The 27,080-nt window shown below is 35.8% G+C and overlaps 1 protein-coding gene and 1 pseudogene across 1 annotated transcript; one reads left to right on the forward strand and one right to left on the reverse strand.

Moving 5' to 3' along the window:
* The first annotated feature begins 331 nt into the window (after window positions 1-331).
* Window positions 332-430, forward strand: LOC114089553 (U6 spliceosomal RNA; annotated as a pseudogene).
* An 8,642-nt stretch (window positions 431-9,072) lies between these two features.
* Window positions 9,073-26,818, reverse strand: Cisd1 (CDGSH iron sulfur domain 1). Its single transcript, XM_027931311.2, has 3 exons — window positions 26,577-26,818; window positions 19,086-19,291; window positions 9,073-9,765 (listed from the first exon to the last, which is right to left on the reverse strand). The coding sequence occupies exons 1-3, from the start codon at window positions 26,605-26,607 to the stop codon at window positions 9,676-9,678; spliced, it is 327 nt and encodes a 108-aa protein (XP_027787112.1). The 5' UTR covers window positions 26,608-26,818; the 3' UTR covers window positions 9,073-9,675.
* Between the last annotated feature and the right edge of the window lie 262 nt (window positions 26,819-27,080).

The following is a 27,080-nucleotide window of genomic DNA, read 5'->3' on the forward strand; positions in this document are numbered from 1 at the left end:
GCCCAGTGGGAGTTCTCATTTTACTTTGTAGAATGGAGGCTGACTTCATTTCATGAATCATTGATAAAAGCCAATTAGATCTATAACTAATTTGTTGTGATTTTGCCTTTTGACAAGTGCTTCATCTGCATTTAATTTTCATGACAGCTCTGTGAGATAGTCCTCATATCCCTATGTTATAAGAGCTTACAGAAGTTAAATTACCTGACCAACAGCCCCCAGTTTTTTTGTTGGGATTCCCCCCAGGGAACTCATTAATGGGCAGTGAATACTGAGAATGTTTATGACATAAACTGATAAACTAATTTTCTTCAGAATTACATCATGGTATGTGCTTCTTCAGCAGCACATATATTAAAATTGGAATGATACAGAAAGATTAGCATGACCCCTGTACCTGCATGACATTTATGAAGTATTCCATATTTTCTAAAAAATTACTTTGTGGTATAGCTTCATCTATAATAGGCATCTGCACTTCTATGTTTATTGCAGCATTATTCATATTAGCTAAGAAGTGAAAACCATCTAAATGTCCATCAACTGAAGAATGGATAAAGAAAATGTGGTACATGTATGCATGGAATACTATTCATCCATAAAAAAGAATGAAATCCTGTCATTTACGACAACGTGGATAAAACTAGAGATCACTATGTTAAGTAAAATAAGCCAAACACAGAAAGGTGAGTACTGCTTGATCTCACTCATATGTGTAATCTAAAAAAGTTATAGAAGTTGAGAGTGGAATGGTGGTTAGCCGAGGCTGAGGAGAATAGGGAGGAAGGATGAGGAAAGGTTTATCAGTGGATTCTAAGTTATAGTTAGGTAAGATTAGGAAGGTCTGGTGTGCTATTGCACAGTAGGATGACAATAGATAACAATTATGTACTGTATATCTCAAAAAGCTATTCAATTTAATGTTCTCACCATAAGAGATCATAAATGTTTTGGAGAGAGATTTATTTAACCTGATTTAAACATCACACAATATATACATGTATTGAAACATCACAAGTTACTCCATTAATGTGTACAAAGTTAATGTTGCTATGTATCAATTAACAAATTTAAACACCTTAACACTATTTGTACTGAGATCACCAGACATTTCCACCTGCATCAGGTATTTCTTAATTAGGCAAAGACAACAATACATAGCCACCATTGATTTCACTTTTTTTTTTTTTTCCTCTCCAGGAAAGGGGTCATGGTTAAATGCAAGTCCTTTCAAGTTTTGGCCAAGACAAGGAAGACCAACCTCTTCTACCTCAGTTTAGTCCTTTTTCCTGCTTTCACTTGATGAGTCTGTTGCTTTTGTTCTTATCTCTTCCACTTCATGTCTCTAATCATCTTACTAATGGCCTGATTACTTGTCTTTTACACTAACTTTCCCCCCACACTAAGAGTTGAGTGGGGGATTGTGTGTTGACTAATTGATACACTCAGTGAGGGTAGGGATTAATTTTGGTCTTGTTACCTGGCAAACAGTTGGTGTTCAATAATTATTTGTAGAAATCACTGTGGAAAGATCTTCTAACTTGAAAAAACTGATTTTATTTTTAAATCTCTTTCTCATACAGAAAATAGGGGAAATTTGTAGAAAATTATCTTGGGAATGTTAACAAAATAAAATTAGCTGGGCTGGGGATGTGGCTCAAGTGGTAGCGCGCTCGCCTGGCATGCGTGCAGCCCGGGTTCGATCCTCAGCACCACATACAAAGATGTGTCCGCCGAAAACTAAAAAACAAATAAATAAATAATAAAAAAGAAAATTGATGTAAACATTTAAAAAAAAAAATAAAATTAGCAATGGTCAATCATTTCTCTGTATTATGTAAGAAACCACTCTGAGTCTCTGTGCTGCTTTTAGCAGGTGACATGTTTTAGGGTAAGGAAGCCAAACTGGTATGTATTATGAGATACCATGATGGATGGGTAAATTCAGTATCTGTAACCCTCCTAGGGTAGGTATAATTCCCCTTTCACATGCTGAAAGAAAGAGAGAAAAGAAAGAGGTCATGTTGGTTAGGATCCTCAAGAGAAACAGAACCTATAGGAGGGAGAGAGGGAGAGAGAGAGGGAGAGGGAGAGAGGCAAAAATAGATGTTTCATGAGGAATCTGCTCACCAGATTACAGAGGCTGACAAGATCTGCAGGGTGAGTCAGCAAGCCTGGGAGCCCCAGGAGAGCAGATGGTATAGTTTGTCTGAAGGCCAGCAGGCTTGAGACCCAGGGAGAGACCATTCAGTTCAAAGACAGGCAGTCAGGCAAGAAGAATTCTCTCTTCCTGGAGGACAGTCAGATTTTTGTTCTATTCAGGTCTCCAGAGGACTGCACAAGGCCCACCTACTCTAGGGAAAGCCATCTGCTTCATCCAATCTAACAATTAAAATGTTAAGCTCTTCCCCAAACACTCATAAACTCTCAGAAGAATATTTGACCCAATATCTGGGCACCCTGTGGTGACACATAAAATTAACCATCATAGAAGATAACTTCTTCAAGATTTTACCTAATGAAGAGTAGAGCAGGGATTTGAATCAAATCCGATTTAAAAACCTGTGATTGTTGCACCCATCAACCCTGCCCCAAGGAGGGAAAAAAAGTACCCAGCAGGCCTTCTAGGCTGACGAACACCAAAAAGTTTAGCCTTTTACCAAGCGGCAAGCAGACTCCCCAACCCCCACTTCTTCTTCTTTTTGTACCACAGTATTTTTCCCCCCTTTATTAAAAACCTAGTCAACCATTTCCCCCAGACTACCCAGTGAAGGTATGGGAAAAGGAACATATAGGGTAGACATGAGAAAGAACAACGGGAAATGGAGAGAACATCTTCACATGCTGAAGAAGATGAGAAAGGCCACCAGCAGGCAGAGGGCCCTGCAACCTCTGAGAGGGAAAACCCAGAATGACATAGGAGAAAGGCCACTGCCGCAGAGGAGTGTTCCTGGCACCGCTGATGGCGAGGCAGCTGCTGATTGCTGTGTCCATGTCCCTTGAAAAGGTGCTGCTTTAAAAGCTGCGGCTAGGGACAAGTGAGGTCAGGGGAATGGGAGATTGCCAAGGTTCTGAAGCTGTCATCTGTCAGTGTCTGTTCATTTCAGCCTTGCTGCATAGAGCTGAAGGGTGCTCAGGACCAAGTAGGGGGTGGAGACGACCTGGGAGCAGGTGTTCCTTCTCCGGTGAGGGATTGTAGCAAGGAAGTTGCTGCCCAGTGTAGGGAAGACCCCTTGCCGTTGTTTCTTACAGTGCTGTCCATGGGTTTGAAAGAACCATGTACTGTATGTCCCCCTAAATATAATGCACCATGTGATACTGGCTTAAAATGAGCTACCCTGGAGAGCAGTTTTCCTGTTTTTTTTTTTTTTGGTGGTGGTTGTCAACCCAGGGCCTCATACATGCCAGACAAGTGTGTTACCACTGAGTTACAGCCCCAGCCCTGGATAGTAGTTTTTGTTGGTTGGTCTTTATACCACCAGTTTAGTTAGCCACAGGAATGTTGATTAGGTAACCTGAATAATAGCCAATCTTGTTAGGATAAGATAACTATTCAGTACATTTTCAGTATGGAAAAGAAGTATCAGGGTTTGGGGAAGAATAAACAGAAATACTTTTTGGCAATTATCTTTGTGACTTTTAAAAATTGCATTCAAATCTATTAATTGAAACAAGTTTTATTGAACATCTTCTATGTGCTTATAACTGTTCTAGGTACTGAGAATACCTTAATGCTCAAAATTTGACTTATTAGTTCTTTCTCACGAGTTAAACATCAGTAAGTCCTGGAACATTACTACCAATGATTTCCCAAACCAGCTGCCAAAACTATCAGGAAATTATAGATATGTAAACTGTTATTAAGGGATCAAATTTTGAGGGGTACAATGTTACTTCAGGACCAGGGACTCAAGTCAGGTGTATATCCTGCTGACAATTTAAAATATAAAATGTAGCTTATGGTTTAATATTTTCATTATCAGAGATTCCACACTAGGTGGCGTCCCGGGTCACGACTGAAGCAGTAAAAAGCAATTTAAACATTATATGGGCTTCCATGCTAGAAGCAGTTTCCCTCTGGATTCTAAGAGAAATAATATTGAGAGAAAGGGATCTGGACACAGTGGCACAAGCCTGGAGTCCCATTGACTCAGGAGGCTGAGGCAAGATGATTGCAAGTTCAGGGCCAGTCTGGGCACTTAGTGAGACCCCATCTCAAAATAAAAATAAAAAGGGCTGGGGATGTAGCTCAGTGGTAGAGTGCCCCTGGGTTCCACCTTCAGTACCCAGAAATGGGAGAGGATGGAGGTGAGGGTGGGGGCAGGGAGAAAGGAATGAGGTTGCATTAAGTGATGATCACACCGCTCTTTGTTTAAGGGATGAGAAGTGGAAAGTGAAATCTACTACATTGGAAAAATGATGGCTGAGAAATTTAAAAACTAAAACCACAGTATTAAGGTGAAAGCACAGCCTTCTCTAGAATGAGAGGAACACTGTGTTAAGAAATGTTAGGATAAAGAAGAAGGATTACTATACAGGGACAGATTATATAAGTGAACTTCACCTTTCATGGTTGGGAGGTTTTGAAATGAATTTAACAGATTCAACTAAGCTTAATGGATGATAGAGCCAGAAGAGACATCATCTCTCCTGTCTGACATACACAGAGGAGCCTCTGACTAACCCAGTAGTGAACATGTTGTAGGCAGTATTACCTAACAAAGCTGGGAATCTGTACAACCCTGTATATTTACATAATCTCACATGTTAAGCTTCAGATCTTGATAGAAATTGACTTATGGATATCCTGAGATAGTTTGGAAGAACTAGAAAGGAGTATTTTATTCTCAGATGCAGGTATTACTAAAAGTGAGGAGTGTCTCACAAAATGCTTGGCTGACATTTTAAGCTTGGCATTCTTCTGGTCCATGTTTGAGGCTTAGTCTTTCCGCTTTCCTGGTAACTTCAGCTAATATATGCATTTCCTTTATTTATGAAACTTTTTTTTTTTTTTTTTTTGTGGTGCTGGGAATTAAACCCAGGGCCTTGCACATGCTAGGCACTCTACCATTAAGCTATATCCCCAGCCCAGATTTCTTTTTTTACTTTTTATAGTACTAGGGATTAGGCCCTTTACTAGGGAGCTGCATCCCCACCCCCCCTTTTTTGAGACAGGGTCTAAGTTGCTGAGGCTGGCTTTGAATTTGTGATCCTCCTGCTTCAGTTCTTCAAGTTGCCCCAGCCCAGATTTCTTGTTTAGGTACAAAAGGGGCACTTCACCACTGAGCCACATCTCCAACTCTTTTTGTTTTGAGACAAGGTCTTGCTAAGTTGCTTAGGGCCTTGCTAAGTTGCTTAGGGCCTTGCTAAATTGCTGAGGCTGGCTTCAAACTTGCTATCCTTCTGCTTCAGCCTCCCAAGTCTCTAGGATTACAGGCCTGAGCCACCATGTCTGGCTCCAGCTCAGATTTCTTAAACCCACAAAAATGTGTATTCACATTTGTTCATGGCTTGATTGCTAACTTTTTATGTTTGTCTTAATATTGATAAATATCCCACTGGATATATTCACCATGGTTTGTTCATCTATCCTCTTATTAAAAAACATCTTGCTTGCTTCCATTCTTGAGATAATTATGAATAAAGGTGCTGTGAACATTTGCAAAAAAAAATGTGGATTTATTGTTGGGTGTACGCCTTCCCACAGTTAACACTCATCCTTTGTGAATTCCATGTTGTGTGGTTTAATCATTTAAAGTGACAGGCAGTGAAAGGGACAGGATAAATTGGCATTGCCTTTAGTTTGGATTCATGCTAGTAAAGTGAGTGAAAATAAATTTTGCTTTTCTTTACAGTAACTTTCATGAAGCCTCAAGACATTGTGCTAATCATCAGATATGAAAAATTTCACACAAACTACATATCAAAACTGTTACTAATGAAATAACATGTCTCAGAACTTTGATAGAACTTGGCTTAGACTTTTACATTTTGTGGAGCTGTTAAAAAAACTAGTAGGGGGCTGGGGATGTGGCTCAAGTGGTAGCGCGCTCGCCTGGCATGCGTGCGGCCCGGGTTCGATCCTCAGCACCACATACAAAGATGTTGTGTCCACCGAAAACTAAATAGAAAATAAATATCAAAATTCAAAAAAAAAAAAAAAAATAGTAGGGACCAATACAGACAGAGCTTCTAACATTTTGCCAAGGAGACTTTTTGTTTGTTTGTTTTGGTGGTGCTGGGGATTGAACCCAAGGCCCTATGTGCAAGGCAGGCACTCTACCAACTGAGCTATATCTCCAGCCCCACCAAAAATATATTTAAAGCAAGTAACATTACTATCATTTCATTAAAGAAAGGAAACACAGGTACTATAAAAGTTGGGATAATCTCATATTAAATGTTTGAGTTGACAACCTTCTTTTAGCAGTTTTCCCCCTCTATGGATAGCTGAAATTTTAATCTTGGCCTAGAATTTGGGGATAAGGGCCTAAATCAATACCATTTACTTTAACCAATTTTGCTTAAAAGGTTGAGGGATGAGTGGCATAGCTTGAGGTCATTTTTTTTTTTTTTAAATTGGAGAGAGAAATCATAGCTTCTAACAACTAGTAGCATACACCATCCCTGAAATTCAATCACTACATATATTGTCAATTAATAAAGTTAGTCGATATTTACCACACCAAACACCTTCATTTTATATATATATATATATATATATATATATATATATATATATATATATATATATATTTATTTTGGTGCTGGGGATTGAACCTAGGGCCTTGTGCATGTGAGGCAAGCACTCTACCAACTGAGCTATATCCCCAGCCCAAAAAATATCAAATCAGGTAATCCCACCTACTTAGAACTGTTTAGTATATTTGGTGGTACTTGTCATAATTTATCAAGAAAAATAATCCTGAATTAGAATTGCTATAATTATATAATCTATGTCATAAATTATATAATCCAAACTATGAGCTACTAATTCTCTAAAATGCTTCATTCTCCATTATATGGTCCTTAGTCTAATACATGTCTGTTGCAAGAATAGATGTCCATCAAGATCACTGCAAAACAAGATTCTTTACATTAAAACCCTCTCAACCTAACAGATCTAACAGAAATCCCTAAGACATAAATTATATTGAGAAAAAAGATAGGCACTCCAATTACCTGATAAATGAAAAGGCACTTTGAAGCTCTAAGGTGCTTTAACTAGATCAGTAACTGCACACAATTTTGTGTGTATGTAAAGAATCTTGCATTAACCTAACCATAAACACTTTATTTTTATAATTAACAGGAGAATGTTTTATTGTTATAAATGAATTAGTTCAAAAGCCTGTGATAAAATTTTAACAGGACTTGGAAACTACATTTACCTAATTATCTTGAATTATCAAAATGGTCAATATTTGTATTTCATAGTACGGTAGGTCATCTCCAATTTCATCACATACATATATACACTTATAGTTCTGAAATTGTTACTAGCCCCAACTATAAAAAAGCATAACAGTTTCAAATTCAAAATGAAGAATATAGTTTATTCCCATTAAAAGGATGTCCCTTTATCAGAAACTGAGTGTTATGGATTTTTCTTTAAAACAATTACGTTTTAAAAGCATGATGATCTCTTTTGCTGACCCATTCATACTTATTTTAAAAAAGGAGTATGGGCATGGAAAAAATTTTACCCTAAGAATCTGATAGAATCAGGGTAGATTTTAGATTTTGCTTGGAGATGTGTCCTGAAGACATGTCCAGGTCAGTCACAGAGGCAAATGCACATAATTATGACATCAACCTTTATGTACTGTAGTACGTTAAATTATACATTTAAAAAATGTTAGAATCAGAGGCTGGGGACGTAGTTCAGTGGTAGAATGCTTGCATGCCTTGCAGGCACAAAGCCTTGGGTTCTACCCCCAGCACCATAAAAAACAACCTTCTACCCCAAACCTAACCTTTAGGAGTGCTGTCTGGTTTCATTGATTCCTGTGACTTCTAAGGTACCTGAATTTTAGCACATAGAAACTTGTGACTGATAGTTAACTGAGAATTCAAATGGACAAATGACTGTTTTACCATTTCAAATTGTGTGCCCCAAATTGTATCATGACTTTCCCTTCTAACCTATAAGATCCCCAAATCAAAGCCACACATACACAGCCTAGATTTTATATATGTCCAAGCGTAGTGGTGCTGTCTATAATCCCAGCGACTCGGGAGGCTAAGGTAAGAGGATTTCACATTTGAAGGCAGCCTAGGCAATTTAGTGAGACCATCTCAAACAAAAAGGGGCTGGGGATGTGATTACCAGTAAGGTGCCCCTGGGTGTAATCCCCAGTGCCAAGGGGAAAAAAAATACACACATAAAAAGCTATTTCTTAATTATTCCATTGCTTCTAGTATATGTGTGTGTGTATGTGTATATATATATATATATATATATATATATATATATATATATATATATTTTAATTGGCAGTGAATGAAATACTTTTGGTCTGAGTCTTTTTTTTAAGTTGCAGATGGACACAATACCTTTTATTTATTTATTTTTATGGGGTGCTGAAGATTGAATCTAGTGCCTCACTTGTGCAAGCACTGTACCACTGACCTACAATCCCAGCCCTGATCTGAGTCTTGAAGAATATTACATAAACACTTTGTCTTCAAATCTTTGAAGAATAAAGATCATACAATTTAAGAGGATAAATTTCTTTTTTCTTTCCCAAATAGTATCTTTACTAATATAAGCCATGTGTTTGATTATCCAGAGTGAGGAATAAAAAATTTTCCCCCATCTTTGATCTAGTCTTGTGACTACTATTTCTGTCACAGATGTTTGGCTTTGTGATTAAGAGACTTGAAATGTGTGCTTCAGTTTCTTCCACGTCCTTAGTTCCAGTGCTTGCCACTCCTTGGCCTAGAATTCTGGAGCATTATATTTTAAGACATTCTTCATGACTACTTTTAACCTATTCTCACTGTGATCTAAATTCCTACTATTTGTTCTTTTAATGGATCAATTAAATATCCATAAAGATAAACACAAAGGAAGTTGCTGCCCCTTTATTACTGACCTGGTCAACTTATAATTAAGTAGAGTGACATTCATAGTTCATTTAAATTGAAAACGTTGAAAACACAGAAGCTGTATTTTCTTAGTGTTATTACCACTGTCAAGAAGAAAATCAAGGTTATAACAGGTTTTTCTTAAGACTATACTACGAAATTAATGTAGCTTAATCACACCCTGTTCACTTTCTAGGTCAAATAAGCAATATGAAAAGGCGATAAAATTTTCTTTGAAACTTCCAAGTACAATCTGCATGTACATGATTTTGAGAATAATTTAATAGACCAACCTCAAGATACAACTATAGTCTAATACCATTATTTTAAATTTAAAGAAACGGATCCTTACAAGACCAAAATAACCCACAGGCCATAAGGTTGGTTTTCCTTTTTTGTTTAAACAAATGTGCACCACGATGTTTCAACAAGTAAGGCAAATGCCATGAATGTGAAAGGTGAGGTTTGCAATATACCACACATCTAGAACCCAGGGGAGGTAAATTAGACAGAAGTGGTAGTCATTCTAATTAAATTATCAGGTAACATCATGACAAGTTGGTCTGCAGCATCAAAACTGTCCGTTTAACTTTCTTTTTTCTTGACAATCAGAGGTCCCACGTTGTCTCCAGTCTCTTCGTTATGTTTTGTGTGAGCACCATCACAGAATGGGAACTAGAAGAGAAAGAGAGAATGAATGTGAAACAGCTAATCCCCAAACAGTATATAGTGCTTGGCAGAACTGGAGTGATGTTTAATTCACACACATCAGAACTTAAAAGATTTTTCTTGAAACATTAAATAGGATTTTTAAGGAGCACATGCAAAATACACATACTGAGTAGGAGGAAGAAATCCCTTGGGGATAAGACACATCAGGAGTTGAATTTCACTGATATTTGATTATGGATGCTGCAAACCTATTTCAGTCTATATACTAGTTAAGTTTCCAGTGAACTATGTCCATTGCCTATTTGTAAGGATTAATCTCTTTCTTCATCCTTGGTGCTGGGTTCAAACCTAGAGCCTTGTGCATGCTAGGCAACCAGTGAGCTATACCCCTAGCACTATTAATAAGATTTTATTTATTTAAAATTAATTTGTATGCTATCTCTACTGACCATCTTTGCAGCAATCTTTCCCCCAAGTTTTTGTTTAGTTTTTCATACCTTTAATCTCTTTACTTTCATACAACTATGCTACTATTTCCCTTTTACCATTGTTCATAGAGGCATCTACAGTTGTGATGAATATATATAAATTCCCAGTTTCTATTTTGTTTTCATGATTTTACATTTTAGTTGTAACTGATCTTTTTGGTATCTAGTGGGAGGGAAAGGAACAAAACTAAATCTTAGTTGTAGTTGAACACAATACCTTTATTTATTTATTTTTATGTGATGCTGAGGATCGAACCCAGCACCTTGCACGTGCTAGGTGAGTGCTCTGCTGCTGAGCCAACCCTAGTCCCAAAATTAAATTTTTTTTTAAATTAATATTTATTTTTTAGTGGACACAACATCTTTGTTTGTATGTGGTGCTGAGGAGCGAACCCGGGCCGCACGCATGTCAGGCGAGCACGCTACCGCTTGAGCCACATCCCCAGCCCCCCAAATTAAATTTTTAATAGTACTTCCCAGAGTATTCCAAAGAAGCTGAATCCTGCAAGTTATTCTGATTTAGTTTCCTTCTGTTTAAAACACATATATAACTCTTGAGTCACAGCATATTTTTTTTATTTTGAAGAAATTATTTTGTAAAAAACATTATCATTAACCTAGAATTTCTAAAATTGCCTGGATTATGGGCATTTTTAACTTTGATATCCATCATCACAGAATTATGTAGGGCATATTTTGCAAAATGCTGTTTAAGAGCCTGTTGCTTCAATATTACTAGAGGCTGTCACTTTTCAAATTGTTATACCTTTATTCATAATTTTATCAAAATAAAATCATATAAAAATGCCTACTTATAGGTTCCTTGTTACCACATTGTTTAGAGGTAACTGCTTTTAAAATAAGTTCCAGTATTTGATAGGGTGAGTTTTCTTTCATTATTCTTCTTTGCTAACTTTATTATGTTTTATTTATTCTTCTAGATAAGCTTGAGAATTTTTTTTGCCTTATTTCTCTTGTAGTTTTCATTTTCAGTTCCCATGCACATTCTTCTAAGATTATTTCTGTTGTTATTTTATATTTCTTTATATAATTTCCAAATATTCATATCTGAATATTCTTGCTGTATATAATTTTTTTTTGGTGTGAGCATATCCTTTCTATTGTTAAAAGATAAAAATAAGAATTCAATAACATTTCTGGTGACTCCTCAGGATTTTATACTTAGGAGGTCCACTTATCAGTAAATTCTTTCTTTCCTTTTATATTTGTACATTTTATTTCTATTTAACATCAAACCGTGAGAGCTAGCATTTATTTTTCTTGATATTTTGAACTACACTCTAGAATCTGTGAGCTTCATAGTTTAATAGAAGGTATACTGTGTCATTGAAGAAGTTTATTCAGAAGAGTAAAGTAACAGTACCTTGCCCTTCAAATAACAATCACCTCATTACTCAAATGAACAAAGTATAATTTCTGACACTTGAAACCTATGATGGCACATAATCTCAAACTATGATACTCCAAAGCCTGAATTCTAAGATTAAAATAATATTTGACTGATGTTATAGAAATCCCATCTTAATTTAACTATTGGTACATAATTAAAACAGGCAATAAATTAATTAAAAATTATAGGAAAATTCAAGATATGAGCATATCTTAAAATTTCTAGACATAAGTCTATCTTGGCGTAGATGGCAGTGCAAATGTAATGTATGAAAAGACTACATATTTCTTTTTTTAGATCACTAGGATATGGCATATGTCCATAATAAAAATAAGTCCTTGTAACAAAAACATGAACCCACAAGATTTCAGTTTTTTTCTTGGCATAGATGAGGAAAGAGGCTATAAAGAGCAAACTAAGGGCTGGGGATGTGGCTCAAGCGGTAGCAGCGCTTGTCTGGCACGTGTGCGGCCAGGGTTTGATCCTCAGCACCACATACAAAGATGTTGTGTCCGTCAAAAAACTAAAAATAAATATTAAAAAATTCTCTCTCTCTTAAAAAAAAAAAAAAGAGCAAACTAAAATGTATTCCATATCAGAGGTCAGCATTTCAAAGTGACATGTTTGATAAACAGATCATCTTATAGTAAGAATAAAAGTTTACGTTGTAAAAGACTTCATTTTTATAAACAGCGCACACAAAGCATTTTAGTACAGTTTTATTTACACGGATTATAAAATACATTTCTGAAAATGAAACATTTCTAAATAAAAAGCCTCAACTAACTTATTGAAATGGCACACTTAATTTTTGTTTTAATCTCTTCAAAAACTAACTTATTTTCTCATATTACTTCTTCCAGAAACAAGAATCAAGAATAGGAAGAGTAATTTATAAAGAAATATACAAAGAAAATCTTGTTTTTCCTTGAGGCACCGAGATCAAAAACAGGGCCTTATGTTTGCTAGGCACAGAGATGCATCACCAGCTCCAAAAAAAAAAAAGAAAAGAAAAGAAAAAAAAAAGGTTATAAAATATTAAGAAAGTCAACATTTAAAGTTTGAATATGCTTTTTTTTTTCTAATAATCTATTTCTGCCCTCATGTTCAAACAAAAAATAAACATTTCTTTAAAAGGTAGCAAGAAGGGCTGGGTGCAATAGCACACACCTGTGATCCCAGCAGCTCAGAAGGCTGAGACAGGAGAATTGAAAGTTCAAGGCCAGCCTTGTCAATTCAGGGAGACACCTTGTCTCAAAATAGCTGTACCTCTGGGGTATCGCTCAATGGTAAAGTTACCCTGGGTTCGAACATCCTAGCCAAAGGGTGGGGGGAAAAAGGAGTAATAAATCCTCGCTACTTGTTAATATACTTTAATAGGTTTATAGTACATGACGCTTTTACATCTTTAAAATGTAAACTCGGGCCTGGCAGTGGTGGCTCATGCCTGTAATCCCAGCTACTTATGAGTGTGAGACATGAGGACCGCAAGTTTGAGGCCGGGCTGAGCAACTTAGCAAAACCCTGACTCAAAATGAAAAGCAAAAAAGGGTGGATGGAGCACAGTTGTAAAGTGCCTTTGGGTTCAATCCTTAGTACCAAAAGAAATGTAAACTAGGTATTAAAATTAATTTTTTTTAGCAACACTTTTTTTTTTTCCAGTATTGGGGGTGGAACCCAGGGCCTCACGCACGCCAGGCAAGTGCTCTACCACTGAGCTACATCCATAGTACACCACTGCGCTTGGCTACAAAAATGCATGAAAATCGATTTCAGTTCATAATCTCCCATTTTCTCTCCTGTCCTCCCTTTCCTCTCCCATTCTCCTTCATCTACTCTACTAGATTCACTTTTGTTCTTCTATTAATTTATATTTGATTGGTTCTTTATGTTATCCTATACAGATGCCTTTTAAAAAATATTTTATTAGTTGTTGGTGGACCTTTATTTATTTTTATGTGGTGTTGAGAATTGAACCCAGTGCCTCACACATGCTAGGCAAGGGTTCTGCCACTGAGCCACAACCCCAGCCCTACAGGTGCCTTTTAATGGTACTTTCTTTTATCATTTGACTCCAAAATTTACTGCACTAAATCAGAACATGCCCCATTCAGTGCAGATTTCTAATTTTAAGTTGATGAAAAGACTAAAAACTTTTTTTCAATAGAGAATTAAAATGGGTAATTTCAAGATAGGATCGTTAATTTCTTAATAAAATATACATGGTAATAAAATATATTTAAATTAATCCAGAATTCTCAATATAGTATAAGTGAATGAATGTTACTTGGCATTCAAATTCAAAAGGCAAATTATATAAAAATATTTATGTTTTTCAGGGAGTGCCTTGCTTGATATTTCTATGCAAGAGAAAGAAAATGTGTAGTGAATATATATATATATATATATATATATATATATGCTTTCAAACATATCTTCATAAAGAGTTTTTGTATTAAATAGCAATGTAATAAAAACAAATTTTGAAATTTGTTCAAAATTTAAACTTCTGAAATTAAAAATTCTGAATTATGTTTAACTGTCAAGTAAAGAACTTAAACAAAAAACTCAAAGGGTATTTTAATTCAGTTGACATACTGCCAAATTTCTTGTAAGATGCCAGTATTTCTTTATTATCAAAACCCAGAGAAAGTTTGTTAATCAAATTGCCTCAATTTCCTGGATGTACATAAAATAAATACTCTACTATTAACCCAATATGAAAACTATAAATCTTTAAAACTGGGAAGAAGAGTGTGAGAAAAGGTTAGAATGAAAGAATAAGTACAAAAATATCAAAGATCCTTGCTCTTTCCTTGGAAAGACAGTAACACTCTCAGGGTCTTCATAAAAAACACAAGGCACAAGATTTATTTTTTTAATGACCCTTACATCTTGTGTCTTTTTCAAGAAGTTTCAAAATAGAAATAAATGCTCTTCTCTGTGTCTTCTATCTGAAACACTTAAAAAAAGAAACTATCACATTATCTTCCAAATTTTATTTATTATTATTATTTTTTTGTGTGTGTGGTGCTGGGGATTAAATCTAGGACCTTGTACCTACTACACAAAAACTCTACCACTAAGCTATACCCCAGCCCTAAACTTTGTATTTTTAATGGAAGTTTTGATGCTATGTTCCCAGGAAGTTACTTGAGGTCATTTTGGCTCATTACCATTATCTGAACCGAGAAATATGATTACTTTGGTTGAGAAAAAAAGTTAAAAGTAATGAGATCTTTGACACTACCTTAGAGAACAATATGACATTTTTTACTCATTTTATGTCCTTAATTTAATAAAACACAAGATAGTGGATATAATATGAAAAAAAATATAGAGAAATTAAGATTTTACAAGACCATAAATCCAAAATTGGGTTTTCAAGAGATCTAACATTGGGAATATTGCTTCTATGAAAAAATGGACTCAGTACAATACAACCCACTACTAAACCATTAATAGGATGCAAGCTTTCTCTCTTTCATTCATACACATACACTTTCACCAAAACAGAAGCCTGCTGTCACCACTACCTACAAAATTAAGAACTCAAACTCCCCAGGTTATAAATGAAAGAAAATAATTCTACACACTACTTGATGTGGGGGGTGGGGGATGACAGAAATTTAGCAAAACTATGGTGCATACTCTTCCCTCTTACGACAAACTTCTTTCATTTTCTTTTTGAAAGTGAGACCATCTCTTCTTTTATAAGGCAGAGTTTCACATTTATCCTCTTATTCTCTTTTCCTTTCACCCCTTTTCAAGACACCACTATCCCAAATAGTACCTTTCCCTAAAGTTACTTTAATCTCTTCTGTACTGGCTCATTTCATTTTTACTTAAAATATGGATAGCCCATTTGTATAATACTACAAAATAGGCCAGTTTCTGAAACAGCAGACAGCATATCAAGTCTGGAAAGAGAAGGAATGGAGTATGTTAAACAGTGTAATTACTGTGCATCAGTAAGAGATCTGATTCAATTAGGTATGGGTGATTGCATCTTAAGAATATATGTATCACACGATATTTTTTGATTGGTAAAAAGGAGCTTAGATTTTGTTATTTATAAATACAACTGGTTTGAATGAGGGAAAAATGAATATAATTCAATACAACCATTTCAACAAAGGTGTTAATTTTAAGTCTTATGTTAGTCAGCCAGTAAATGTGTCACTTGGCAGCTGTGTGATAACCTTTGGAACCTGAGAAATGTGGGGAGTTTCCAAAGGTGTCTGAAGAGTAAGAACATTCATTAACTTGAATATATTCAAAGTGAATCCTTAATTGAGTCATGCAGGAATAACAAGTACCCAAGACTCAAGTGAAAATTCGTAACTGGCAAATCCTACATGCAAAGAGGATTACTGAATGCCCATAGACTCCCCACCTCCCTACACAAAAAGTCATCTGGCATTTCTTGAAGTTTCCCCATGGGAAATGGCGGTCCCTCTTCTAACCCTCTGGGAACTCTATAAAATGAAAGAATAATAGTGGAATGTTTTGTTGAATTATAAAGTCTAATAAACATTTAAACCACTAGCTTGTGTCCATTCTTGATCCTTCTTGTCATAAAAATTGAGATCTTAGTTGAAGAAAATCCATATTTACTTTATTGGACACTTTTACCTCTGGGAAAACCCAATCAACCCAATCAAAGGAAAACTCTCCTTACCTCAAAGTGATGCTTTATTAAAGTTCCCTCAAGCAGTTACCTTATTTTTCTTTCCTTCACTATTTATATTTACTGTAATTTTGACATATACTCAGACTTATAGCATTTCTTTATTAGTAACTCACATTTTAACCTACTTAGACACAGTGTTTAATCATTCTGTTGAAATGACACCAAAGGTCAGATGCCTACTTGCTTAATCCAACTGTTCTACTACAATAGTTTATTCACCTGATTATTTTTGTTTTTGTATAGGCAGATGTTCACTAATAATCTTTGAGAATTTTCCATTTCCACTTTAAAGCCACAATATTTTTAGTTTTATTGTAATCCCTCTGGCCTATTTCACCTCCTCAATTGACTCTTGTTCCTCTTTCCAAAATGCAAAAAATTCTCTAAGATTTCATACTTAGCTTTTGATTTTTATCAGTATCAAGGATCAGTTACATTCTTACACTTGACTCATCAGTTTTTCTGATTTCTATCTCCAACCCTGATGTCTCAGCTGTACTCCCACATTTTAGATCATCTGCTGTACATTTCCATTCAACTGTCACCTCAAATACACTCTTTGAAATTAAACTTGTTATTGCTGTTCTGGAAAATCGGGTTTTTACCTGAATTCCTTATTTTTGTTAATGACATAATCTTTCTAATTCCCACACTTGGTTCCTTTAGTTTTGCTCCCCCAATCATCCAAACACAAGTCACTAAATTTGGCTGATATTTCCCTCAAAATGTTTAACTGTTTGTCCCCCCACCCCCCGACACACACTTATACAGCTAACACTCTGATGTAAGTATTATAACTTTATATCTGAAATCCCTGCTGAAAACTATGTATCCTACCACTTCTGCATGCCTGGAAGGACAAATTCCTCATACTGTCACTCAGATTCTCCTCAATTTAGATTTATTCCCTGGGGGAAAGAGGGGCTCGTGCAAGGACCAGACTAGGGTTTTCACCCAATACCCCTTTCCTCATATGAGCCTTTTATTGAAGATTTTGAAAATGGGTTCCGAATACTTGCAGCATATTCATATACCACCTATCTTTTCAGGGGAAATTTAACTCCCAAACATAAATTATTATGCTTTCCCAGAAAATTTTAGTCCATGGTGTAAGCTCTTTCTTTTCTCTCATTTAGAACATTTGTATTGCATTTATTATACTCTTCCAAGAAAACTACTGTTTTACTATATATGTACATATATATAGTAAGCAGTAAATGAACTTATATTTAAGATCATTAACTGAAGATCTATTGCAACACCAACAGAAATTCTGTAATTTTGAAATGCATTATTTTTCATATTTTAATGAGCAAAAAGAGAGGCACCTACTATAGACAAGGTTTGTTTAAAAAAATAAACCAAGTTTAGCCTATGGAATACTATTAAGAGATTATTTTCTAGCAACCCCACAAGTACTTACTAGGAAGCCTAGTCTAAATATACAGTGTTATTCTTAAGGTACAATTTGTTGTAATGGGTCTGTTAATTTTTGGTTCATATTCCATATATTCATCAATTTCTGAACACAGTAACAAAATCTAGCTCTGAATCACTGGATTGTACATAGATCATTTGGGAGAAATAGATTCGAGAAATATACTTTTTAGAACCAAGCTCACAGTTTCTTCCACATTTAAAAAAAAAATTTTTTTAGCTGTCAATGGACTTTATTTATTTATATGCAGTGCTGAGAATTGAACCCAGTGCCTCACACATCCTAGGCAAGCACTCTAGCACTGGCCACAATTCCAGCCCTCTTCCACATTTTTGATAATATGATTCATTAAATGGTTCTTCACTGTGGGAAGGGTCACCAACATAATATACTTTCAAAAATGAACACTTTTAATTATTTTTTTTTTGGCAGAACTTGGTTAAACCCATGGCTTTGTGCATGCTAGGCAAGAACTCTAATATTGAGCTACATCCTCACCCTAGAAACATCAGTTTTTTTTGAATCTTTTACTATTATTTTTGGTGAAACAAATTTTACTTGAATGCTAATAATGGTAGCACATACGATGTTTTCACTGTATTTCTAACAATATACCAGAAATTCTGAAGTCATTCAAGAAAAAGATGAACCCAGGAGAGGATTCTATTGTCTGGCTCACTAGCTGCCATCATATCTAAACCTGAAAAGGTACCGTAGGTGATATTTCCCCAAGAAATCTGAAATACAATTCTCATAAAATAAATAAGATTTTAAAGAATCTTGTATTGTTAGATTTTTAATTAAAGGAGTTAACAGCTGATAGAAGGTTTAGGATGCCAATAAGATAGGGTAATTTTCAAAAGTTTCTTTTGAAATTTCTAAAAACTTGTCCTAGTATCCAGAGCTGTTAATTTAAAAAAAAAAAAAAAAAAAAAAAAAAGTATTTCTTTTGTTTCTTGTTGTACTCAAGCTGCACACTCCCATTTCCTGGGATAGAAGAAACTAAGATCCACTTGGGGAGGAAATCCTAAGAGTAAATTAAAGAGATTTTTCTCTTTTATTTGGTCAAGAATATGGTTGCATTCACCTGAACTCAATTGAGGGTATGGTATAATTTGACTGAATGGTAGTTATACATATGTTAGTAGTAAATATATGGAAAATAGAACAGGATGCAATTAAAAAAAAAAAAGAAAAAAGGGTGTCTTCACAATCTGGTAATACAAGTTTGACAGAGTAGATTAAAAAGAAATGTTACATTGATAACAGTTTTGTATGACCTATCATCCTTACCTTTTTGGACCTCCAGCAACGGCAGAACACAGCTTTATCTCCCAGATCCTCCATGTCAAAAGCATGTACTATCTTGGGATTGTCTTTCTGGATGTGAAGGTTTACCATTGCTTTATTGCTATGATCTTTGACATAGAATCTCTTGTAAGCTAAGTAACCAATTGCAGCCGTCCCGGCAGCAATGGTAACTGCTGCAATCCATTCAACTGGGGCAGGGAAGAAAAAGAGGAATAATTACCCAAACCAAAATACACACTAAAAATCATTCACAAATGTTTAGGAAATTCAGTTTTTGAATATTAAGGAGTGCAACAATCAAAGATTTTCAATGTTACCAAAATGACCAGAACATGCTGGTGTAATAGTGGGGGCTGGGGAAAGTCCCAACAAAGGTCTAAGGCAGTTATATATTTTCTGTTGAGTGATGAAAGTGAAATTAAGATAGAAGAGGGAAACAATGGTTATTTTCCCTTCTTTAAGACAGAGAAGCAAAAACAAGGCTTAATCTTTCTCAAAGTGTTCATAAACAGATTTTTAAATAATTTGAGCCTGCAGGTATACACTGCTTAAAAGAAAACACAAAACCTGCAAAGTAAAATTTTAGATTACAAACAAACAAACAAACAAAAAAACAGGAGGTGATTATGTTAGCAAAATGACTCATTAGTGTTCATTTAAATAGCTAGTTCCTTAGTGATTTTAAAATGATTTTATTTATCAAAACTTAATTCTAATTACACATAGAATCAGTATTCAAAGAAAAAACACAAAAAGAACACAAAACAAAACCACTCCTAAAGCTAAACATTCAAAGGAATATATCTTGCAGAATTCTAAAGTTTCAAAGTCATTCAGAAGTCTGTTTTTCAAAGTTTCAAAGTGCTTTCTCATTAAAATAAAAATCAGAACATACAAATTTCACATAAAATGTGATTAATATAATTAGTCTCATTTAATAAATTCAAATTTCTATTAACCACAAGTGGATGATTATCTGAATTCCCCACAAACTCCATTTTTAATTTAATGATATTATTCTCCTTTCTAATTATAATAGTAATAAATGTGTTTGACTAACAGGCCATTTACTTATTCTCTTTGCGTAGCTCTTCAAGGAATTCTTAGAAACCCAAATGCTTAATGACTACCCCAGCTCCAGGCAGTGATGGAGAGAAGAAAGTTCTGCATAATCTGGTTAGTCTCAGCCTCAGATGAGAGTTGTCTATTCTCAGCATGGAGTGGGCTGCAGGATGATGTTGAACAGGGGTCAGGAAAAACACAGTGCACTGCTTCTCAGCACTTCCTGAGTCGCATCTTCACAGTGTTTGAAATAAGTTCCCAGACTATCAAATAAAGCCCTAGGGAGATTAAGTACAAAAAACACATTCCAAGGCCAAATAAAAACACATAAGGAGTTAGTAACCATATGACTTATTTGCATTACTGTGGTCATATTTCCTATTTCACTAATGTGATCAGTCACCATACCTAACATTGTCTTACGTGTAATTGTAGCTCAATATTAACTCTAAACTGGAAAGGAAATATATCATTCCCATACTTAATTCCTTTTATCTTGGACTTCCAGTTACTTAATAATTTTGTCTGTAACAAATTTTTCTAATTTTGTTTTTAACCAATGTTTCTAATTACCATGTTCTATGGATTTTATTTTCAACTTCAGTATTTTTTTGTTTTTTGTAATACTGGGGATCGAACCTTGAGCCTCTTGTATGCTAGGCAAGTGCTCTACTACTGAGCTACATCCCTAGCCCAGTATTCTTTCCAAAGTAATTTAGATTGTTTTCTTTTCCACAACACTTCCATTCTTTCATTGCTATAACCCCCTAAGATAAACATTAACTAACATTTTGTCCTTCCCAGGTGCTGCATGACTGAGAAAACAAGTCATTTGACAGTGTTAAACCTTTGGCCTCATCAGAAGTTGTTTTAAAGTACACTCTTCCTGTAGATTTCTCTTGAAATTTTAGTGCTATTTCATGGTATTATCCTGTGGTATTTCCAAGCAGGGCTGCAACTTTGCTGTGATTGCTACCTTGATCTGTGATCTTCCTTTTTGATGCATTATTTACTATGGAACTTTCTTGAAAAAATATTCTCTGTTAGGAGCTACAGTAATCTACTTAGCTAATGGAAAGACACTCTGAATAGCTAAAGTATCTATTTAAAAATGGACTAAAACATTGCTATGCACAGGATATGCTCAGTAATGTTTGCTGAATGTTGTCTTCAGTACAAACTTAAAAGAGGTCAATATTCCAGAAGACTAAATAACACAACTCACTAAAAGTGAATCTTATATTTTACTTTTTTACGTGAATTGGGAAGTGCTTTCTGATATACCTGTTTTAATGGTGCTTATCTATTGCAAAAAATCCTGAGTTGGCTAGTTATTAGTTTAATGATATTTAAAAAAAAAATCCTATAGGAACTTCAACATCAAACTCACAACAGGTCAAAAGAATCTCTCCTAGCTGTTAGAACATTCTTTTCTCATATTACCAACTGAATTCATTTAGTGACTTAAAAAAATTTTTTTTTAACCTCCCCTGGATTTTGTGATGGTAAAATAAATGACAGAATAACTGGCATAGAAAAGAGGCAATACTGCAAGTATCATTTAAATAAATGAGTGCTGAGTGGCTGCCCCATGGGGAAATCAAAATATATACTCTACCCCCATCATGGGTCACTCATGCTGTAAGCAATTATCACAGTACCATGTGTGTTAGAAAAATAGCTTTGTATTTGCTCCAAATAAGTATTTTAGAATCACAGAGCTAGATAATATCTTAAGATTTTCCCTTTTTTCTCTTCCCCAATTCTATTTCCCTTTTTTTTCTTCCCAAATTCTAATTCTCTAATCTCACTGGGGACAAATGTAAGAGTTCCCAGAAGTAACAAAAGAGTTGCTATTTTATCATTTCATTACTGTGGCCTGAATCAGTCTCTTCTGGCAAAAAGCTGAATTTCACTGACTACTCTAGGGAAAAGAAGGAAAAAAAAGCTAGACAGAGATAAACAAAAATGATGGTAGATTTAAAAATCAACAATTAGGGGAGAGAAAAAACTGAAAACTTGAGTAAACAAATAACAAAACCCAAGTGACATTTAGTACTTGATATACGCCTATTAAGAATAGTCATGCTGCCTATAATACCAGCAACTCCAGAGGTGGAAGCAAGAAGATCACAAGTTCAAGGTCAGCCTGAGCCATTTAGAGAAACCCTGCCTCAAAATAAAATACACAAAGGACTGGGAATGTAGCTCTGTGGTAGAATGTTCCTGGGTTCAAGTCCTAGTATAAGCAGAGGTGGGGAAAGAATAACCTCAGAGGCAAAAAGGGTCTTTACCAAGACTCAATACTTAAAAATATTTTGTCAGTTGGCATCTTTCAGACTCTGGGTTAGAACTGGGTAGCCCCAAATCTTCAGCATTTCATTCTTTCCCCCCTTTTCTGGCTTATCTTCATTTTGCTTTTTCTGTAGACATTTCTCATGGTGTAGTAATTCTTATAGTTAGGTTGAACCCACTCTACCCAATTCTTTTTAATAAATTATCTTCCATTAAAGAACATAAACATTTCTAAACTCCCTCTTTCTTCCCTTGGACTATTATATAATCTCTAGATTTCTCTCAAAATTATTCATAGATGGAGAAAACACAGACTTGACCCCGAATCCCCCACCCTTATTTACAATCCATTCCTCAGATTTTCTTTATCATGAGGATTATTTTTTTCTTTAACTTGGAAATCTCACCCTTCTTCTTTTCCTTCAGCCCCTTTTCTGCCTCAAACTGCCTTCTCCTATCCACTGTCAACTGCCACAGAATCAGAACATTCTTGTCTATCAGGAGAGGGGGAAGGGAGCTGTGTTGAAACCCAGTCTTCTCTGAGATTTTGCACAGATTGGAGGTGGCATCTGGTAATGTTTTCTTCTCAAGGCTTGGTGTACTGGTGGAGTTCAATGTGAGTTGAGTAGAAGTAATGGACTAATTTGAATTTGCAATTTCATCTGTCCGGCCTTAACTGTCTTATCACTCCTATGCCAAATGTCTTACCCTTATACCAAATGACTTATCTTTGCCTTTCTTTTAACCTACTGTAGTAAAGTGTGGAATTTACTTCTTCAGATAAAAAACAAAAAAATAAAATAAAAAAAACCCCAACAAACAAAAAACCCTTTAGTATGGAATATTTTGGACATACATAGAGACCATGCAGGATAAAGAAAAATTCATTTACCCTCATCAAGTTCCAACAATTATCAACAGATGACCAATCCTGTTTTGCCCATAGCTCCAAATCCCACCCTCTAATTATTTATTTGTTGTTTATAACCTATCGGAGCTACAGCTTTATCCTCAGTATGATTTACATATCCTTTCTCAGAAAAAAAGAATTCCTTAAAGCATTACTTTTAATGAATTAATGAATTTACTCAATCAATTTGGTGAAGTTAAATGAGGTGGGAAATTATGAATTAGTTTCAATAAAATATATAAGGATACAAAAGTCAGGCAAGATTTACATAAGGTTTGGGTTATATGCATTCTAATGATTAGGGTTTGGGATGGATAATGAAGGGGAAGGTGAACAGATAAATCTCTATTTTGTAACTTGGGGGTAAAGCCACTTGTGAGTATAAATGGTTTAAAGGAAAGTCTGGTTAAAGAAGCCCCTTTAAAATACTTAGTTCAATTGTTTTTTGCTTTTGTTTTTTCTTTCTAAAGATGAAGGCAAATTAGGCTGAAGAGAAGAAAACCATTATGAGGGGCTAAAGATTTAAAAGTGATAAGTATCAGTGAGGCAAGAATTAAGGTATCTGGAGGACATGGGAAGAGAATGGCCTCAAGAATTATATTTTTCTTGTCAACAGAAGCAAAGGGGTTAAGGATGAGAATGGATTCAATGTCTCCTGGAGATATTAAATAGCCCGGTCAGTTCTGGAAGGTCCATTTAGAAGGCACAGGGAAGAATCCTAAGAGATTAGGGAAGCAGGCAGGAAATGTCACTTAGTGCTAAAAACTATAATGAATTAATGGTCTCATCAACCAAATCGACAAGAAGACCCATCACATGGGCAAAGATCTTTGACAGGATTTCAATTGCAATCACTCATTCTCATTGCCTACTTCCAGTCCTGGCCTGATCCCCATTTACTCTTATTTATAACCCACTCATTACTTTTTCTTTTTCCCTGAATATAAAGAATTCAGAATGTATATACATATACTTTTACTTTTTATTCAATATATAAGTTATCATTGTCACATACCATGTTCTAAGCCTTTTATAATTATGAATTCACTTAATTGAGAACAGGTATGATCATCTTCCCCTAAATTAAAAGATCAAATTGATCTTCAAATCTATAGAAGCTAATAGGTTTGTTTTGAAAATTGAGTAGAGGGCTGGTATACTTGAGGCTCTGATTCCTAGTACCTCAAAAAAAAAAAAAAGAGAAGAGAGAGGAGAAAGAGGAGAGGGGAGAGAGAGAAGAGAGAGAGAGAGAGAGAAGAAACAAACTTTAATGGGGTGTAGGGATGTTTATTCTTCCAAACCAAATTCTTTTCTGTTTCTACTTTGCCAGCCACTATATTTGAGAAGGAAGTACTGGCAGAGAGATTTACAAAGCCTCTGGGCCTCTCCCTATGGGCCCCCACAACAACCTTTATGCTTATCAGTGAAATAAAAAGTAGTTACTCCACATAATGAAGTTGTGTACTTAAAGTTTTAGTTAACAATCAGCTTCACCAAGTGATTTGTATCCTTTACTCAATGATAAACTAATGGAAAACTCATCCCTGAACTCCCTTATGTTAAGACTTAAAAAACAAAAACAAAACACTTGTCTTGCTTACAGGAAAAATTAACCTGTACATAGTGTTAAGAAGTCCTAGGGATTCCACAATATGCTACCTAAATGAAGTTCAATTGTGGTCATGGTTATTCAAGAGGCCTGGGCAGGAAGATGAAAAGTTTGACTAGCCTGGACAATTTAGAGAGACCTATCTCAAAATAAAAACAGATAAAGGGTTTGGGATGTAGATCACTTGCCTACCATGCATGAGGCCCTGGATTCAATCCCTAATACCACAACAAACAAGCCCCTGAAATAGAGTTAAATAGATTTCAATGCCTATTTACACAAAATGGTCCCATATTTTAAACAAAAACACATTTTGGAATCTTTTGGCCCATGTGCAGTCTTTCTATAAAATTAAAAATATTGGCAGCATAAGTCACATGAGCATTTTATTTTATCCAAAGTCTTATTCTTGACAAAAGTTTTTATAAAAACCAAAACCATAGATATAACTCGATATTTTAAATGTACAAGATGCCTCCAGATGATGATCCTTTCAAATAATTTTTGCAAATAATCACCTTTTTATTATTATTAACTTAGAAATGTCACTGATTTTTTTCCCCTATCTTCCAAGTAAATTTTGTCAAAAGAAGTAGAACTCTCCAACTTATGGACTATCTCTAATACAAAATTAGAGTTCAAGTTAGTAGGGGCTTATTACAGAACCTGGTACTACAAATGCTCAGAATTTACTGAATGAATCAATTGTACCAATTTTAATTACTTCTGGACAAGCTCTTTACCTTTACTGGATATATTTACAGGTAGCCAAACTTTGCATTTTATACCAGGACAAGAGAGATCACATATATCATGTAGCATGAGGAGGGTGTTATATTAACAAATATAGTATCATTAATATTGTTATAAAGTGAACTCCACACTAGGCAAATTTTATAAATAATTCTCTTAACTTTAATTGGACTTTATTATTATTTCCAAACGTTAGGTACTAGTACAGAGAAGGACGACTGTGGAAGCTGAAGGAAGGATCAAGGAACTTGGTTTTTAATCCTCTCTCTTGGACTACAGCCACCGAACGCCAGATGCAAGGGGCATAATAAAAAACTGGGAAAACAGAAGACCTCGGATTGGGTTTCTTCACCTTAAAAAAAATCTGCAAAATTAAGATGTGATTAGTCATGCACGGCTTCAGGATTGCAGGAAATTAACTTTCTGGCTCCATGTCGATTTCAACGTGAGGAGGAGAACATGTTTGTTTTACCGCTCACCTTTCCTTTTTCTAGGCCCAGCGATTTAAGGACACAAAAGCAATTTGGGGGAAAACAAGAAAAGCCAGCAGCGAGATCACTATGTGTTAGGGTTTGACTAGTTGAGGGAAACAAGTATCAGAGCTGCGTAGACACTGCATGGCCCCGCGCTACTTATGCCTAGTGACCATCCATCCACACCCTGACCTCGCTCCTTTCGCTGGTCCAGTCCAGAGCCCGCAGCCGGGCGGAGCGCATGTCCTTCTGCATCTCAAGGTTAAAGGACCTGCAGGCGTGTAGGACAGCGATAACAAACCACAAGAGCTGCGGGCGCTGCAACCGGTGCGCAGGCCGCCAGCCTCACCCGCTCCCAGGCCCCACTTCACCTCGTATGCTGGAATGGGAGGTCAGACCCATGGCTCTGTCACTCGCAAGGTGTATGCGCAGGACGCGGATCACAAATGGGCTCACACAGACCGCTGGAGTCAGAGCACACGAAGCGTCCTAAGGGCACCGACTGGGGTTGCTACGGCGCAGGCGCCGACAGGCTGGAAGCACGTGTTTGTGTTCGCCCGGGGTTGATGCTGAGCATGCGTAGACCTGTGTCCCGGGCCCTAAGGAAGTCTGGAATCCGGATTTTGACAGCTGCAGGAGGCGGGAGTAGGAAGATTTAGAGAGGCAGCCACTGAGTCTGCGCAATTCTGAAGGGCGGGGCCCTGGGAATAGGAAATCCAGGTCAGATTTTACATTTCTTCCAGGTGTGTGGGTTTCTGGTGGCGGGTACAGGTTCTTGCAAGACACTTCCCTTAACCAGATAACTAAGATATTACCTAAAATTTTCTTGCTTAGTTCTTGCTTAATTTTTACATGTAAGGTCGGGTCCAGTTTTC

This window comes from Marmota flaviventris, chromosome 4 (genome assembly GCF_047511675.1).
Source record: "Marmota flaviventris isolate mMarFla1 chromosome 4, mMarFla1.hap1, whole genome shotgun sequence".
NCBI lineage: Eukaryota > Metazoa > Chordata > Mammalia > Rodentia > Sciuridae > Marmota > Marmota flaviventris.